The sequence below is a fragment of the Lethenteron reissneri genome, chromosome 71, assembly GCF_015708825.2.
Source record: "Lethenteron reissneri isolate LAM-NWPU_2019-01 chromosome 71, ASM1570882v1, whole genome shotgun sequence".
In the NCBI taxonomy this organism is placed as follows: domain Eukaryota; kingdom Metazoa; phylum Chordata; class Hyperoartia; order Petromyzontiformes; family Petromyzontidae; genus Lethenteron; species Lethenteron reissneri.
The window spans coordinates 3,813,592-3,830,997 of NC_083849.1; the positions used below are offsets into that span (position 1 = coordinate 3,813,592).

A 17,406-nucleotide genomic window follows, 5' to 3' on the forward strand; every position below is an offset into this window, starting at 1 on the left:
CATCTACTCTACTTAAACGGGAACGAGAGGCTTACTTTGGATCCATCGGCTATCACCAGTCCCAACAGATTAACATTGGAACTAAAGACTTGTGCTCCGAACCCATAGGTGAATATTAGACCCCTTACACTTAACACCAGACCCATAAACTAACGTTAAATTCGGAAGCGTACTTATTTTAACCTTTAGGGTCTCATCAGCAGTTACGGTTGTTTGGCAATATTTACCATATTTCTTTGGAAAGAAGTGTACCAAATTTGTCCCCGGTGTCAATAACATTGTACAAATCCGGTCACTTGCACACTCGCCTGCCGGATTATAAGGCACGCATATCCGTAAAACTGTGCTTAAACTATTTATAATTATTCCAACTTGGCTTACTTAGGCTGGAAAGCCTGACCAGTCCCAACTCTTTCTCTTAAGGGTCCTACGTTTTTGGTGGGTGGGGCACAATGCTGCTGTGTGTAATCCCAATTGAGTAATTTGCAGGTACATTTTCAGCACTGGAGGTTTGTTACATTGTGTGTTTCTTAGCTATGGTAGAACACTCAACAATCCAGAGGAAACCCATACATAGAACAGGTGGGAAGAAAAAAACTTGCAAACGCTGAGCAAAAAAGGCACCCGAGTCAGGAATCGAACCCAGGCGCCTTTTTTCTCGTTTAACACGTCGTAGGCTTTCGTGACCATTATTATCCATAAGAAGTTTTTTTGGGTTCAATCGCGTAAATATAAATGTCGTTAATCTCACCACCACCACAGCCAATTAGTAAGGTCTGTCACGTAAACAAAACGTGCCAATTTGTTACTAGTTCGGTTGTGTGTTGGAGAGTAAATTAATTACAACATTGCCATGCGAGTATCGTGACGTTTCACAGGTAATTACAACAACCGGCCTCATCAGGCGACAGCCAGAGTTGTGGAGAAATCCTCCTCCTGTTTCAGATCTTAAATACCACTGCACCACCCTGCCACCCATATACAGGGGGAAATAAGCATCTTGTAATCAATCCGGAGATTACGAAATATAATTTAAAAAAATTCCCCGAACGCAATCTTTTCACTCAATAGAAGACATCCTCGGTCTGTGTTTAACATTTTTTATTTTTATTTAAGAGCACAGCGATTTAAAAAAAAAATCGGGCTGAGACAGCAAGTGATGGAATAAACTCTGTTCAAAGAACGAGAACTTCTTTTTAAATGGGCACAAACAAACATTAACCCAGGCTTCCATTTTCCAAATTCGCAAATAATATACAGTAATCCCTCGCCACTTCGCGGTTCAAGTTATGCGACCTCAGTGCATCGCGGATTTTTCGAACTGATTTAAAGGCCTCATTATACCTGTGCAGTAACACCATCATCATCATCATTCATCATCACATTCATCGAACTGCACAGGTCTGTCATCGTCGTCATTGTCATCGTCATTGTCATCGTCGTCGTCGTCATTACTGGAGTCAAGTCTCAAGATACTACTGTCATTGGTGAGTGTAGAACACCATAATACGTATCGTATGAGAGAGAGTGAATGTATAATATTAAGGTTTTATAATTAAATAGATTTAAGTCAAATATATATATAAAGTATAAATATACATATTTTAAACATTCTGGTACCCACACACACATATACGTAAATTCCTAGGGGGCCAATCTTACTTCGCGGATTTTCACCTATCGCGAGGGGTTCCGGTCCCCATTAACCGCGATAAACGAGGGATCACTGTAAAGCAATTGTCTAGATTGTCAGAGTCAAAAAAGTTTTCTTTGCTGGTTCAAATGCCTAATTTAAGTTGATGCTTTTCACAAACGTCTTCTCTTCCAACAGGCAAATGCTAATGCTTGTTACGCAATTACAAATGCATTTTTTGATGCCGAGTGCCATTTTCCAAAACCAAACCTGGCACAGTTCATTTGACTGCTAAGTTTACCACGCCAGGTATTGCTAAGAGAATTTCAAGGTGGAGCTGAAGTTGAAATGAGACGTGGAATTTGTCGGCGGAAATTAAATCCTGGGTGAATCTCGAAAAACACCAAAAAAAATGGAATGGAGTCGGTTTCTCTGTCGATGGATTGGACACGCAGGCAACCAACGATCTCTCATACAGTGGGGACCACTCACCGTGCAACACTAAGCCCTCTAAATCTTCCCGTGGGCAGCAGCCTCATTAGAACTGAGGGGGGGGGGGGGGATTTGAAGGCGCTGAGTGAGAGGGAAGAATGAAATGACCATGTGGCAAAGCAGCCTCTTCTGTAACACTGGATTTTTTTGGCGGGTTTTGAGAAAAATAAATTATGAATGATTATACGGTTGTGGGAGTTTCATGTTACAGGCTCTGCCCAATCATCAGTAGGGTGAGAGGGATGGAGGCGCACTGGGGCTGCGGGGGACATGCATGACCCCAGTTTTCGAGTTAGGGCTACATTATAAAAGTCGGGGCTTTAGATGGTTGGTTGGGTCACCTCATCGGCTGGATGCGAATGACAGCTCGTCAGTATCCTGACAGAATCCCCTAAGTGGTCAAGGTGTCTATGTATTGGGCAGTCGTTTATTAAAACTTGCTTATGCAGGAAAAGCCTCACCGAGTTTCACTTTTAGGGGTGGGTCCTGCCAATTGTTTATAACGGGTGGGGGGTGGGGGGTGATTTCTATGTGCAATTCCAATTTAATACAGGCTCTGCCCAACCGGCAATGGAGGATTCCTCCACAAATCTGGCTGTCGCCTGATGATGCCGGTTGTAATTATTGGCAAAACGTCGTACTCAGATTGTAAATGTTGTGGACTTGCTCTACAACACCGGTTAGTGCTGTACTAGTAACGAATTGGCATGTTCTGTTAACATGACAAACCTTACTAATTGGCTGTGTCGGGTGGTGGCGGGTTTAACAACACATTTATATTTACGCGATCGAACCCAAAAAAACTAGTATTATGGATATTGGTCACGAAAGCCTACTACGTGTTAATCTAATTGAATAAGTTGAGGTTAATTGAACCATGACATTGGTCACACAATGGCCTGCTCTTGCTAGCGACGTCACGGGATCTTTAACGTCCACTGCGAAGCAGACGGCGCGTTGACACATTGTTTTTATGATTGTCACATCCGCTGGAAACGAGCAGGGCGGCTGGTGGTTTTTAAACCGTGAACCTCTGCACCAAACGCGCTGCCGGCGGGCCACATCACCACCCAGGGAACCCTGGGTGAGGATGCTCGCCGCTTGGCCTAAGTGAGTGGGGTGTTGCGTGCGACTGGAGCGTGCGTGCGAGTGTGCATCACCACTCTTGTGTGTATGTGGGGATTAAAACCACCTGGGATGTTTCTCTATCAAGTCAAGGCTTTAACAACACAATAATGTGCACTGTGTGCATAATAAGCTCTCAGACTTAACTAATCTATCAGGTGAGCTAGTGGGTGACAGATTCAGTTATTAAGCAGGTGGGTGAGAGTGGGTGATGGTGAATGTACACACACACACACACCTAGTACATATACTAGGTGTGTGTGTGTGTACATATGCCAGCCGTGTGTACGTATGCCAGCCGCGTGTACGTATGCCAGCAGTGCGTACGTATGCTAGGTGTGTGTACGTATGCTAGGTGCGTGTACGTATGCTAGGTGCGTGTACGTATGCTAGGTGCGAGTGCTGGCAGCCATGTGGGTGGTGTTGAGCGCTGGCCTTGGCTGCGTCGTCGCCGTCATCCCTCTCAGGCGGCCTCCTCCTCGCCCTCCTCCTCGAACTCTCCCTCCTCCTCGGCCGTGGCGTCCTGGTATTGCTGGTACTCGGAGACAAGGTCGTTCATGTTGCTCTCCGCCTCGGTGAACTCCATCTCGTCCATGCCCTCGCCCGTGTACCAGTGCAGGAAGGCCTTGCGGCGGAACATGGCCGTGAACTGCTCGGAGATTCGCTTGAACAGCTCCTGCACACGCAAAGGGGGAGGGGGGGGGGGGCGCAGGGATACATGGGGATACAGGAGACACGGGGAGAGACATTAAGACAGTCAGACACAGTGAGGCATGGCGATACACCTCAAGGAAGCCTTACAAGATGGATTTTCAGGAGGGCCCTGCCAAGTTTTTGCAGTAGGAGGCGATGTCACGATTTATTCATTTACAGGTAATATTTCAGCACTGGGATGTTTGGCCGATACCAGTTACATTGCATTTTTTTTTTAATATGGGTCAAAAATAGATGAACCAAAAGGAAACGCGTGCAAAACAGTGGGAGAATGTTGTCCCATACTGGAATCAAACCCAACAGTGACAACACTACACCACCCTGTTACCCTCCCCTTCTCTACTCTCCCTTGCTGCTCTCCTCTCCCCCCCCCTGGTCCCCCCCCTCGTCATCCTCCCTCGTCCCCCCACCTCGTCCCCCCACCTCGTCCCCCCACCTCGTCCCCCTCCTCCCCGCCTTCTCACCTGGATGGCCGTGCTGTTGCCGATGAAGGTGGCGGACATCTTGAGGCCCCGGGGTGGGATGTCGCACACGGCCGTCTTCACGTTGTTGGGGATCCACTCGACGAAATAGCTGCTGTTCTTGTTCTGCACGTTCAGCATCTGCTCGTCCACCTCCTTCATGGACATGCGGCCGCGGAAGATGGCGGCCACCGTAAGGTAGCGGCCGTGCCGCGGGTCGCACGCCGCCATCATGTTTTTGGCGTCGAACATCTGCTGGGTGAGCTCGGGCACGGTGAGCGCGCGGTACTGCTGCGAGCCGCGGCTGGTGAGCGGCGCGAAGCCCGGCATGAAGAAGTGCAGGCGTGGGAAGGGCACCATGTTGACGGCGAGCTTGCGCAGGTCGGCGTTGAGCTGGCCCGGGAAGCGCAGGCAGGTGGTGACACCGCTCATGGTGGCCGACACCAGGTGGTTGAGGTCACCGTACGTGGGCGTCGTGAGTTTGAGGGTGCGGAAGCAGATGTCGTAGAGCGCCTCGTTGTCGATGCAGTACGTCTCGTCCGTGTTCTCCACCAGCTGGTGCACCGACAGTGTCGCGTTGTACGGTTCCACCACCGTGTCCGACACCTGCGCGGGGGGAGTAGGAGATTAAGAGGGATGAGCGAGCGGCTTGGTGAGAGTCCGGGTGAGTGGACAAGTCTATGGATGCGGGAGCTCTCGGCCTGGGAGCCATAGGCAGTGTTCGTGCTCGTGTTTAAAGTCGAGCATCAGGGCCACTTCTATAGTCTCCTCATCCTCCATCTACTCCCCTGTTGCCCCTCACCTTGAAAGAACACCACGCTCAACGTGCTCATCATGTGGCCAGGGTGATTACCAGTGTTGTCATCATGGTTAGTACTATAGTACTAGTAATCTCACCTTGGGAGAGGGCACCACACTGAAGGTGTTCATGATGCGGTCGGGGTACTCCTCGCGGATCTTGCTGATGAGCAGGGTGCCCATGCCCGAGCCGGTGCCGCCACCCAGCGAGTGCGTCAGCTGGAAGCCCTGCAGGCAGTCGCAGCTCTCCGCCTCCTTGCGCACCACGTCCAGCACCGAGTCCACCAACTCCGCGCCTTCCGTGTAGTGGCCCTTGGCCCAGTTGTTACCCGCACCGCTCTGGCCTGGGATGGTCAGCGATAACGTATAGGACAGACAAGGTGTCAGTGAAACAAGCAGTCAAGCAGGGAGGGAGCTAAACAGGGAGGCAGAGAGGGATACAGAGACAGGCAGAGACAGACAATATGCAGACATGCAGATAGTTGGGAAGGGTGAGAAAGATGAACAGATGAGAGAGGGTGGATTTCCTGGAGAAATCCGATGAGCCATGAAGCTCTTTTCACAGATGTTCAGGAGGCGTTAGACTAACGATAAGTCCAATATAATATCTACGTCTCAAAGTTTTAGCGTGTGTGATCCTAATTGAGCAATATGTAGGTACATTTTCAGCATTGGGATATTTGGCCAAAGCCATTATCATTGTGTTTTTTTCATATTTTGGTTTTGAAAGATAACCGGACACACACTGAGACAGATACACATTCGTAGAAATACACATGCATACAAAGATCCCCCTATATAGCCGTAAGAGACTGTTGGGGAAATTGCTGGTAGCGAACACACACACACTTATGCACATACACAGACATGCTCACTCACCAAAGACGAAGTTGTCTGGCCTGAAGATCTGTCCGAAGGGGCCGGACCTCACTGAGTCCATCGTCCCAGGCTCAAGATCCACAAGGATGGCGCGAGGCACATACTTTCCCCCTGCACGAGAAAGAGAGACACAAAAACGAAACTATAGACTAAACAATTTTTTATTTTACCAGGTGAGGCCCACTGAGCTATGTAGCTCTTTTTCAGAAGTGACCTGACTGTGGCTTACCCCGTGGAAATTTAGAGTAGCAGCTAAATACTCGAAGCACATGATTCTAAACGTGGAGTGAAAAACTAGAGGACCCGGAGAGAAATCCACGTGACCGTGGCCAGAGAGACACGCAAACTCCAAATAAACAGCAGGTGTCAGGGTCTGGATCGAACTCACGACCTACTGTATACCAGGCGAGGTAGTTAACATCTCGCCACCACGGCACAAGATGGGGTTCTTCTCAACAGTGGCACAACAAGTCGTGGTCTCATATTCCAGCATGATCCATCACCCCCCCCCCCACCTCCGAGCCTGGCTTAAAGTGAAGAATTTTACCGCGGCTATTGCACCTGGTCAATTAGCTGAGTTGTAATTGTTATTATTATTATACTTGTTTACCCAGAAAAGCCACAATGCGTCTCAAAACTATTTTAGGAGGATCCTGCCGAGTAGGGGGCGATGTTGCTGCTGTGTTTAATCCCAATTGATTAATTTGAGAATTAGGACGTTAGGTCAATACCAGTGACATTGTATGGGATCTTTTTGCCTCTGGAGAAAACCAGGGAACCCGGAGCAAACCTACGCAGAACACGGGGAAGACATACAAACTCCATGTAGAAAGGTAACCAAGTCGGGAATGTCTGTATCCTGAACTTATTTTGCACCATACGTAGCAAACGGTGCTAATCGGAGGTGTGGCGTAAGGACAACAAACTAAGCACAAAAAGCTCTAAAGAAATGAGTTTTCAATCGAGTACAGTGGGGTAATGTATAGTACAGTATATCGTAGTGTACAGTGTAGTGTGTGTAGTGTATAGTGTAGTATGTTGAACTTCTTTCGCACTGTACGTACCTAATCATGCTAATTGGGGGTGTGGCGTATAGACCACCAACTAAACCCAAAAAACAGTTTTTAAAGAAATTAGTTTGTCAATCTAGATGATTTAAAAGTGCCATAGCTCCCAGTGGCTTCCTAATATCGGAAGGAAGAGTGGCCGTCACCACTGTACTGCCACCCCTACCATCCTGTACAGTGGAGATTTCAACAGAACCAAGGCCATGGTGAGAGCAGACGGACCGAGCACTAATCCGGATTACAGCCAAGGCACCTGCTGTGCCTTGGCTATGCGTGGAATCTTGTGCCAGTGGCAGGCTGCAGGAGATGATACAGCAAGTAGGCAGCTGACAAGTCTAAAATGTGGGTCTGTAGGAGGGAACTGCAGGGAACATTGCTATGTGAATGCTGTTTACTCAGAAACCTACTTGCTCATAATAGAGGTGGTTGGGTTAGAGCACGTAAACAATTGTTCTCAGTGCCCTAAGAACAATTGTTTAAGGGCACTTTATAAATTACTAGTAGGAAGTACCTGGCGTTGCCCGGGGGAAAATATATATTTAAAACTTCTCAAAACTTAAAAACATAACACATGCAAATGAAAAGAAAACTTTGATCATTACCTCATTAATTTAAATTAAAATAAAACCCAACGCGCGGTGGAAAAAAATACTAACGCTCGCGTGCCAAGATTGGATTCTTTAAATCGCGCAAAGGTATTGAAGGTTGGAGATTTCTTTAGAATCGGCCTATTTCCATATAATCGATACCACAAACGCTCACCAGATATCGATTCTCACCAGTCCTGTATGCGGGTTAACGCCACACACTTCATGGTCATTTACCCCCCTCCCCCCAAAAATACAAAAGTTAATTTTTATACGTTTTGCATTGTGTAGTCTGGAAGCTACCCACATGCCAAATTTCAAGTTTGTTGCATGTCGGGAAGTATGCTGAACATTTCGAATCAGACACACATATTCACAAATTTCCCTTTTACATATATAGATAAATAAGCGCACAACTTTATCGACGATGAACGTTTGAGAGAGAGAACAAGGCGATTCGGTGTTGATTCCCAGAATCTATTCGGTGTTGATTCCCAGAATCGACTTGGCCCCCACCCACACGACTTTGCCATTTGTTTCGCGATGTTTTGCGACGACGACAATTTCCCATTATCCCCACATACGCTATCATATCATACTCTTATATAAGCACGCAACTTTATCTGTGATGAACGCTGCACTCCGTCGTTTTCATGCAGGGGGAGCTGCAAACATACGCGCCCCCTGCATGAACGACGGAGGCACAGGGACAGACGTTCGATTACATTGAAATTGATCTGCAGACGGCGGTATTCTCGCATGGCCAGCTCTGTCGCCTCATCTCGATCCCGTAATTCCAAACAGGTGAAAGTCCACATCGAACCGAACCCCCAGCAAGGCCATCTACTTAACGATGAGAGAAAATTCACACGAAATGTCGTTTTCAATTAAGTATTCCAGATGTAAAATGATAAGCTTTTAATGAAGAAATACAATTATCGAATTCAAAACATAATACAATTCAAAGATGTTTCATTTTAAAACTTCAAAACGCAGCATCAGGTGCTTGCGTGAATGCGTCGTTCAAGTGCAATTTTTTTCGTGACTTTCCTGGCCGAAGGCCGTAAATGGTTATACATGCGTTGTTAAACCCGCCACCACCCAACACAGCCAATTAGTAAGGTTGTCACAAAACCCACAATATTTACCATCGCCTGTAATTACAACCAGCCTCATCAGGCGCCTGAGTTGATGAACTAGTAACTAATTGCATGTTTTGTTTACGTGACAAACCTTACTAATTGGCTGTGACAGGTGATGGCGGGTTTAACGAGACACTTATATTCACGTGATCTAACCTAAAACACCTCTCTTATGGATATTGGTCGCGAAATCCTACGTGTTCAACTAACCTACTTGCTGTACTGCTATATACTGCGGTCAATATGTATTTGCCAGGGCTAAGAAGTCATCCCTCACCTCATGGAAAAACTGCCACTCCCATCTCCCAATGATCCATCAACCACAACCTCCAGATTAAAGATAATACAAGAAAATACAAAGCACAGCTTTGCCAAATGAAGGCTTCCCCCACTCTTGCTGGTGAAGGGGATTGTTTGACCATACTTCACTGTGCCGGTCAGTGTAGGTTGGTTAAAGGTGGAACCCACCATCTCCTGGCCACAATGCAGCCCAGCAGCATGTCTGGGCATGTATGTACTATTATTATTTTGATTATTCAGGAAACCTTGAGCCAGGAAAGCTCAATAACCTTTTTCAAGAGTTTTACAGTAGGAGGCAATTTTTTTTTTGTTTAAGCCCAAATTATTAATTTGTTGGTAAACGTTTGAGCATGAGCATGTTGTGGCCAATAGCAGTTAGACCGTACTGTGTTTTATTTGGTATGCGAGGAAACTGGAGAAACCTGAAGGAATCCATGCAGCACAGGAGAAAACACAAACTCCACAGAGAGGCACCCGAGTCAGGAATCGAACATAGGCGTTTTCTTGCTGCGAGGCACGAGCGTACCACCGCTGCGTGGCACCAGCAGGGTTCATGAAGCGCGATTCATTGCTATCGCTACCGTATGAAGACTCACCCGACGCCTCGTTGTAGTAGACATTGATCCTCTCCAGCTGGAGGTCGCTGTCCCCATGGTACGTGCCCGTGGGGTCAATCCCGTGCTCGTCGCTGATCACCTCCCAGAACTATGCGACAGGGCAGAGGCAAAAGTGGCAACGGGCACCATCAGGAAAGGCACAAAACGCTTTGTATCACGAGTGGCCCATGAGTAAATTTGATATTGGTGCAATCATTCCTGAAAGCGCAACGCTATCACGAAGATATGTGCTCTTGTTTCGCATAGTGCGAGCATGTGGATGTTGAACTTCTTTCGCATCGTACGCAGCCAACCATGCTAATCAGAGGTGTAGGGGAAGGACAACAAACTACACACAGCAACATCGCACAGGCAATGTTACTCTGTGAAATTCCACTTGAGGAATTTTCAGGGAATTTTTCAGCATTGTTTTTTTTTCAGCTATGGGAAGAAACCCATTCAGAGGAGGGGGGAGAACATAAACTCCTCTCATACTCTCTCGCAAACACTCACACATTCACATACCACACACTGTAGTATGGGGGGGGGGGCCGTGCAAACGGAGAAGGAACTCCGCTGCGAGGAGCAAATGCTACCACAGCACTTGCCTGCAGCCCCCTTAAAGGTGAGCGTGGCCACGAGCTCACTGGAGAGCTCCTGCCACACATTTCACCACAAGAGCAGAGCGCTGCCCCCTTCCCACCGCTCCCCCTTTAATCTGAGCTGCAGGATCTAATCACCCCTCAGCAAGTGCCGAGTGGATGTCCTGGAAAAAACGCAGGGTGGCCTGGGGATGGGCGATACGGACAGTGGCTGTGGGTAGTTGCTGCATCCGCTGCAACATGGCCATTTAGCTGCTCATGCGCATTCATCACAATACGCATCTCGTCCTTCATGAATACACTCTGCGCCAACTACTCAGAGGATGACACAGCAACATTGGCCCCTACTGGGAGACAAATGCCCCACTTTTGCATCACCTTATGCCACGTTGTGGCAAGGATTGCCACTCAAGGATTGGCCTACTAAGTCATTCTAGGCGAGGCAAAACCTACAGGTGACCTCGTAAGGCGCAAAAGAAATTCTCTCGAGACACAAAGGCCTATGTGTGTATGCCACGCAGGGATAGCTGTCAGTGGAGGTGTCCTTTCCAGTGTTTGAGATGTGATGCGAGTCGCACGTCGCGGGAAAAGTACTCCGAGATGCCGTGGTGTAAAAAGGGGGCAGCCCTATCAACAACAATTGATGACTGATCCACTGCTGTGTCATCCAGCAGTGCATTAATTTGTTTCCATCCAGGGAAAAGGCCGCCCCAGGGCATGAAAACTCTGCGTCGATGAGATGATGCAATTAACATTGCAATGAAACCAAATCAAACTTTGCTTCTCTTCCTGGTGAGCGTACCACAGGATGATTTATTATAATCCTGCTCACCTACCCAGGAATGATTAACGGGGTCTCAAGTCTTCTTCAGGAGGATCTTGCCATATTCTTCGCAGCAGGGGGGGCGATGTTGCTGCTGTGTGACCCCAAATTACTAATTTGTAGGTAATTTTTTATTTGACGCTTTCGTGACTGCAGGGACCCATACTCTTTGGTTCTTTCGGTAAAGTCACGTAGGTAGAAATTGTTTTACGCGACTTTACCGAAAGAACCAAAGAGTATGTGTTGTCTATATTTATTTAAAGTTGCGCATTTTGATGTGATGTCACATTTCTCAACCCCCCCCCCCTCGTCACACATCGTCACAAATGTCTGACCCCCCCCCAGACGCGTGACGTAATTTATGGACGACCCATATACGAAAAAAAGGATCGTACTGTTACCGAACTGCCTTGCCACCCTTGCCGCTCTGTGACCCAGAGATGGCACCCGGCCCACGGCGGGAAGGCTCGAGGGGAGTAGAGGGGGAGTAGTGGGGGGCTTAGTGGGGGGTGAATGTGAAGTGGGGGGTGGAACGGGGGGCGGAGAGGGAGGAAAGTGGTGGGGGCGAAGCGAGGGGGGGGGGGGTGAAGCAGTGGGATGTAGCGGGGGGGGGGGAGCGGTGAAGGGGAGGGGTGAAGTGGGGGAGGGGGGTGAAGGGGGGGATGAAGGGGGGCTAGGGTGGATGAAGAGGGGGGGGGATGAAGGGGGGGGATGAAGGGGGGGATAAAGGGGGGGGGATAAAGGGGGGGGGGATGAAGGGGGGGGATAAAGGGGGGGGATGAAGGGGGGGGATAAAGGGGGGGGGGATAAAGGGGGGGGGATAAAGGGGGGGGGGATAAAGGGGGGGGGATAAAGGGGGGGGGGATGAAGAGGGGGGGGATTAAGGGGTGGGGGGGATTAAGGGGTGGGGGGGATCTCCCGCCACCGCCCGCGCTCTGCCGCCGCCGTGCTCACTGCAGCACGGGGCCGCATCTCGCTCCCTATTGGCTCGCTGGAATCTGGGCACTGCCAGTCATATTCTTTGGTTCTTTCTGTTAAGTCACGTAGATAAAAAAAACAATTCACGTGATTATTTTTGTTACGATTATTTGTAATTTCGCGTAATTTAATGATAGAAACTTGACCTAGTTTTGGTCGAGTTCGTGTTTTTTTTACGATCTTCATGGACACTTGGGAGGCCGAATTCCGAGACTTAACAAATAATCACTTGACTCATTGGTGTGACTTTCTAAGCAGGTAAAAAGCGAACAAACGCTTCCGATACACCCTGGTCGAAAAAGACCGTGACTTTTATTTTTAGCAGGTGATTAAAATATAAATTCGGTAGCAATGAGCAGTCAACACCAAGCCTTCAATTCGACCCGTTTCCAGATTTTAATTCAGTATTATTCGCTGTTAAATGCTGTACCGGCGTAAACTGTATCGGCTTCATTTGGCAAAATTACGATTCCTCGAGTCGTTGCAATACCGCGTTACTTGCTGGCACTGGATGGTGTTATTTATACCGCTTTGCCATCTATGTCCAGCCTTATGAATCACTTTTCATCTTAGCACGTGCATAATTGCGGTTTTTTTTTTAACACAAATTTACGTGCTGAAAATGTAGTTTATACAATGCGCTTATTGTCAGCGACGTTACACACACGACGCCTCTCGCATCTCAGTTTAATCTCTCGGGTTAAATAAAAGACGTACGGGAGACATTTACGTTCCCTGATAGAGGTTCAGAATGCAAAGCTCCATCCACACTTTTAATTCTCACACAACGAAGCAGCAACAGCGGTATTAATCTGTGCGCAAAATGCCGTTTTACAAACAACGGTTACTAACCTTCGCCCCGATCTGGTTGCCGCACTGGCCAGCTTGCAGGTGCACAATCTCGCGCATTTTTGTGAGCAACTTAACTTAAAGTAATGCTTGGAATTAGTCAAAGTTGTTTGACCCTTCAGCGGCACCTCACAAATCTCTTGCACTGGCGGGCAGTGGGGAGCCCGCTACCTCCTTATATAAGGACCCCATCACCGGAATCCCCGCGACCCCATTGGTTAAAGAAAAACTACTGTGACGTGACGTCGATCGCCACGCTCCCATTGGGCGAGGCTCGCCGCGCTCGCCCTCCCACTCTGTGAAATCGAAAAACGCCCACGGGGCAAATATTTGCTCGCGTCCTAATGCGTGCGACACCCAACACCCATCAAATAAGTGCCCCAAGGGCGGTTAGACGATAACAAATGTCACTCGAGAGGCTCGTCCAGGGAGGGGGGATGTTTACGCGTTGCCTTGGTGAGCGTTGCTAGGGGATTAACGTTGGGGGGGGGGGCAGTGGGGGGGACGCCAAAAAATGAACTATATGCCGATTGCTGTTACCCCCTTCCCCTTATTGCCATGGCGACCGTTGCTAACAACCATGAGCCCGGAGGAACGCGGCTGCGGGGGAGGAGTAGGGGGGACGGTAACCATAGCGATGTGGGAATCCAGCGTCCGTAGCGACGTCGGTTGTCACGAATGTTCGGATGCTTGTTTAGAGACGAATTCACCATCGCCCGCATGAGGAAATTAATTGTGGCCCAGGTCGCTTCTGAAACAGAAGCTTAAATAGCTTCAGTGGGCTTAACCTGGTAAGATAAAAAAATGTTTAGATTTAATTGTACATATTTTGTTAAAGAATTTTTTTGCTGTGGTTTTCCCACCTGATTATGATTACTTGTGTTGCAATCGAAACGTGATTTAATTTATTTTATTTTATACCTACGTGACTTTACCGAAAGAACCAAAGAGTATGGATTCCTGCAGTCACGAAAGCTTCAAATCAAGTTTATAAATGTGTCGTTAAAACCCGCCACCACCCGACACAGCCAACTAGTAAGGGTTGTCACGTGAACAGAACGTGGCCAATTCGTAACTAATACAGCACTAGTTTGTAGTGTAGTGTATAGTGTAGTGTATAGTAGTGTATAATAGTGTATAGTGTAGTGTATAGTAGTATATATATAGTGTAGTGCATAGTCGTGTATAGTGTAGTGTATAGTAGTGTATAGTGTAGTGTATAGTAGTGTATAGTATAGTGTATAGTAGTGTATAATGTAGTGCATAGTGTAGTGTATAGTAGTGTATAGTGTAGTGTATAGTGAGTATACTAGTACAGCACACCGGTTGTGTGTTGGAGAGCCAAGCCACAACATTTACAATCTGAGTACGACGTTTCACCAGTAATTACAACTAGCTTCATCAGGCGACAGACATATTTGTGGAGAAGTCCACCTGTTTCGTTCCGTATATAGAGGCATAGTAGATGTGGGATCACGCAGCTGCGCTCTGGCGCAAAGTGTGGGGGGGGGGGGGATGAGTTGGCTGTGTCGGGTGGTGGCGACGACACATTTATATATTTAAGCGATCTAACTCAAAAGACTTCTGTTATGGATGATATTTGTCGTGAAAGCCTGCTGCGTGTTAATCTAATCATTACACTCGGCAGCAGCACCAGCCTGAGTCTATGCTCAGTCCACTGCTGATTTGACATCTCCCTGAGTCGTGTAATCCGCCCAGCAGCTGCTGCTGTCACCGTCTCTATGTATGCATGTGTGTTGAACTTCTTTCGCACCGTACGTAGCCAAACGCGCTAATCGAAGGTGCGAGGGAAGGACAACAAACGAAACAAACAACAGTTCTGAAGAAATTATTTTCAATTGAGTATAGTGGCGTAGTGTATAGTCATGTAGTGTATAGTGCAGTGTATAGCGTAGTATATAATGTATAGTGTTGTATATGTAGCGAATAGTGTAGTGTATAGCATAGCATATAATGTATAGTGTAATATGTGTAGTGTATTAAAGTATCATTTGTGTAAAGTGTATTAGTGTCGAGTGTAGCGTGTACATGAAACTTATTTCACACCGTACGTATCCAACCACGCTAAACGGATGTGTGCGGATGAAGCACAACAAACTAAACGCAAAAATCAGTTCTAAATAAATAAGCGTGTCAATCTAGATGATGATGTTTAACACATAGATGATGATGATTTAAAAGTGCATCATAGTGGCGTCCAAATATCGGAAGGGAAGAGCGTTTCAGACGGCCACAGAAGCGGCACATCTGAAAGCACCACTGCAGTGACCACCGTCTTTTTTTTACGATCAGAGGAAACAAGAAGATGCTCGGTGTAGTCGGCACTTTGCTTCGTTCATCATTTCGTTTTTTTGTTATAATGTTTTGCTTTCGTCTTTGTTCGATGGCTCGGATTGTAAAACACGCCGGGAAGTAAGACGCACCCACAGCATCTCGTCTCACACAGACACACGCACACACCGGATTATAAGATGCACCCCAAACCTGTATTTGTTAACGTTATTGGGTGCGGCTTATTATTCGATGTGTGTTAATCGCTCCTCCGATTAGCAAGGTTGGCTACGTGTGGTGCCGAAAGGTTGTTCAAAATAAGAATCAGTACTTATACTGCAGGAAGAATCCGATGAGGTATAAAGCTCTTTTTCACAGATGTCCAGTAGGGGCACGGGGTCAGAACGTGACAACAACAACAATACTATAGAAAAACAAATAAAACTAAACTATTATATTTCATCTTACCAGGTAAAGCCCCCTGAGATATTCGTGTCGTGGCCACTGGGCGGAACAACACAATTCCGCACTGACATCGTGGTGAAGTATGGTCAAATGACGTCCACGTTGGGAGGCCTTCATTCAGCAGTGCGATTGAGAATATCACCGCATTTTCATATGATCCAAATGACTGGACACGTTTCTCAATATTCCTTTGACAACAGAAAAAATATTTATGAATACAATACACCCCGGTTGCTATGCAAAGGCCAAGAGGCACAAAGAGGCCAAACGGGCAGCAACCCACAGCACGAATGTATTCCATTTGTAAAACATACTGAGAGAGGAATGTATGAAAGTTGTGTTACTTGAAAGTGTTTACACCCGTTCTCCAAGCAACGCTATCTCGAGGTCATAATGGATGATCGCAAACAGCAACATCACAACAGAAAGGTCTCGAAGACGATTACCCTTAAAGACCATGGGGTCAAAGTGCTGTAAGCAAGCACCTATCCATGGTGACCACGAGATGTTATCTACCTCGCCTGGTATGCAGCAGGTCGTGGATCCGATTCCGAGCCTGATGCCTGCTGCATATTTGGAGTTTGCGCCCCTCTCTCTCATCATCATCACGGCTAGGAGATGCTAACTACCTCACTTGGTATACAGGAAGTCGTGGGTTCGATCCCAACCCTGACGCCTGCTGTATATGTGTAGTTTCCGTCCCTCTCTCTCTCTCATCATCATCATGGTGGCTAGGAGATGTTAACTACCTCGCTTGGTATACAGGAGGTCGTGGGTTCGATCCCAACCCTGACGCCTGCTGTATATTTGGAGTTTGCGGTGTCTCCCCGTGGTCGCGTGGATTTTTCTCTGGGTCCTCCGGTTTAGAAACGTGTGTTGAGAGTACAGTATTTCGCTGCTATACATTTCCAAATGATAAGTCACTTCGTTGAGGTATCATTTGTGGCCAGGTCGCTTCTGAAAAAGAGCTATATATCTCAGTGGGCCTTACCTGGCAAAAGAAAAAAACAGTTTCGAAATAGTTTATTATTAAGGCAGAAAAGGTATGAGAGGGGGGCTGGGAGCGTCCGGCTACACGCACGGCCGCTTTTGTTGGCATGGTGATGTTTGCCAAATGCGTCAGCGAGCATTTAAGGCCGAGTAGACCAAGCAGAGGCTCAAGACTGCTTCAGATATCATTCACCACTGATGGCACCCGTGGCCGGGAATTGAACCCAATTTACCGGGTTGGTAGAGCAGAAATTACAAAGACACACGGATATGAACATAAACGCATACCGTACACACACAAAACAAATACAAAAAATTATCCCTAAAGGCTTAACAGACTGTTGGGGCACGTGTTGTTAGCGAGCACCTATGGCAGCCGGCACGGCACAAGATAAGGCTGGATGCTCAGCACCACGCTCGGCCGCCTTTGTCTACCCTGTGCTACACACCGCACCAGGTACTCATTTAAGGCTGAGTAAACCTTGGGAAGGCCCATGACAGGTTCAGACATTCGTCAGTAACATTGACCATTGGCGGGAATCGAACTTCGTCACACGGTGCGCTAACCACTGCGTCATCACTCCCCACGAACACATTTCAATACGCACACTCA

General features: G+C 47.5%; 1 protein-coding gene across 1 annotated transcript; it reads right to left on the reverse strand.

Moving 5' to 3' along the window:
- Positions 1-1,086: 1,086 nt before the first annotated feature.
- Positions 1,087-13,372, reverse strand: LOC133361121 (tubulin beta-4B chain). Its single transcript, XM_061579977.1, has 6 exons — positions 13,050-13,372; positions 9,795-9,903; positions 6,103-6,213; positions 5,323-5,567; positions 4,429-5,031; positions 1,087-3,926 (listed from the first exon to the last, which is right to left on the reverse strand). The coding sequence occupies exons 1-6, from the start codon at positions 13,104-13,106 to the stop codon at positions 3,714-3,716; spliced, it is 1,338 nt and encodes a 445-aa protein (XP_061435961.1). The 5' UTR covers positions 13,107-13,372; the 3' UTR covers positions 1,087-3,713.
- Positions 13,373-17,406: the final 4,034 nt, after the last annotated feature.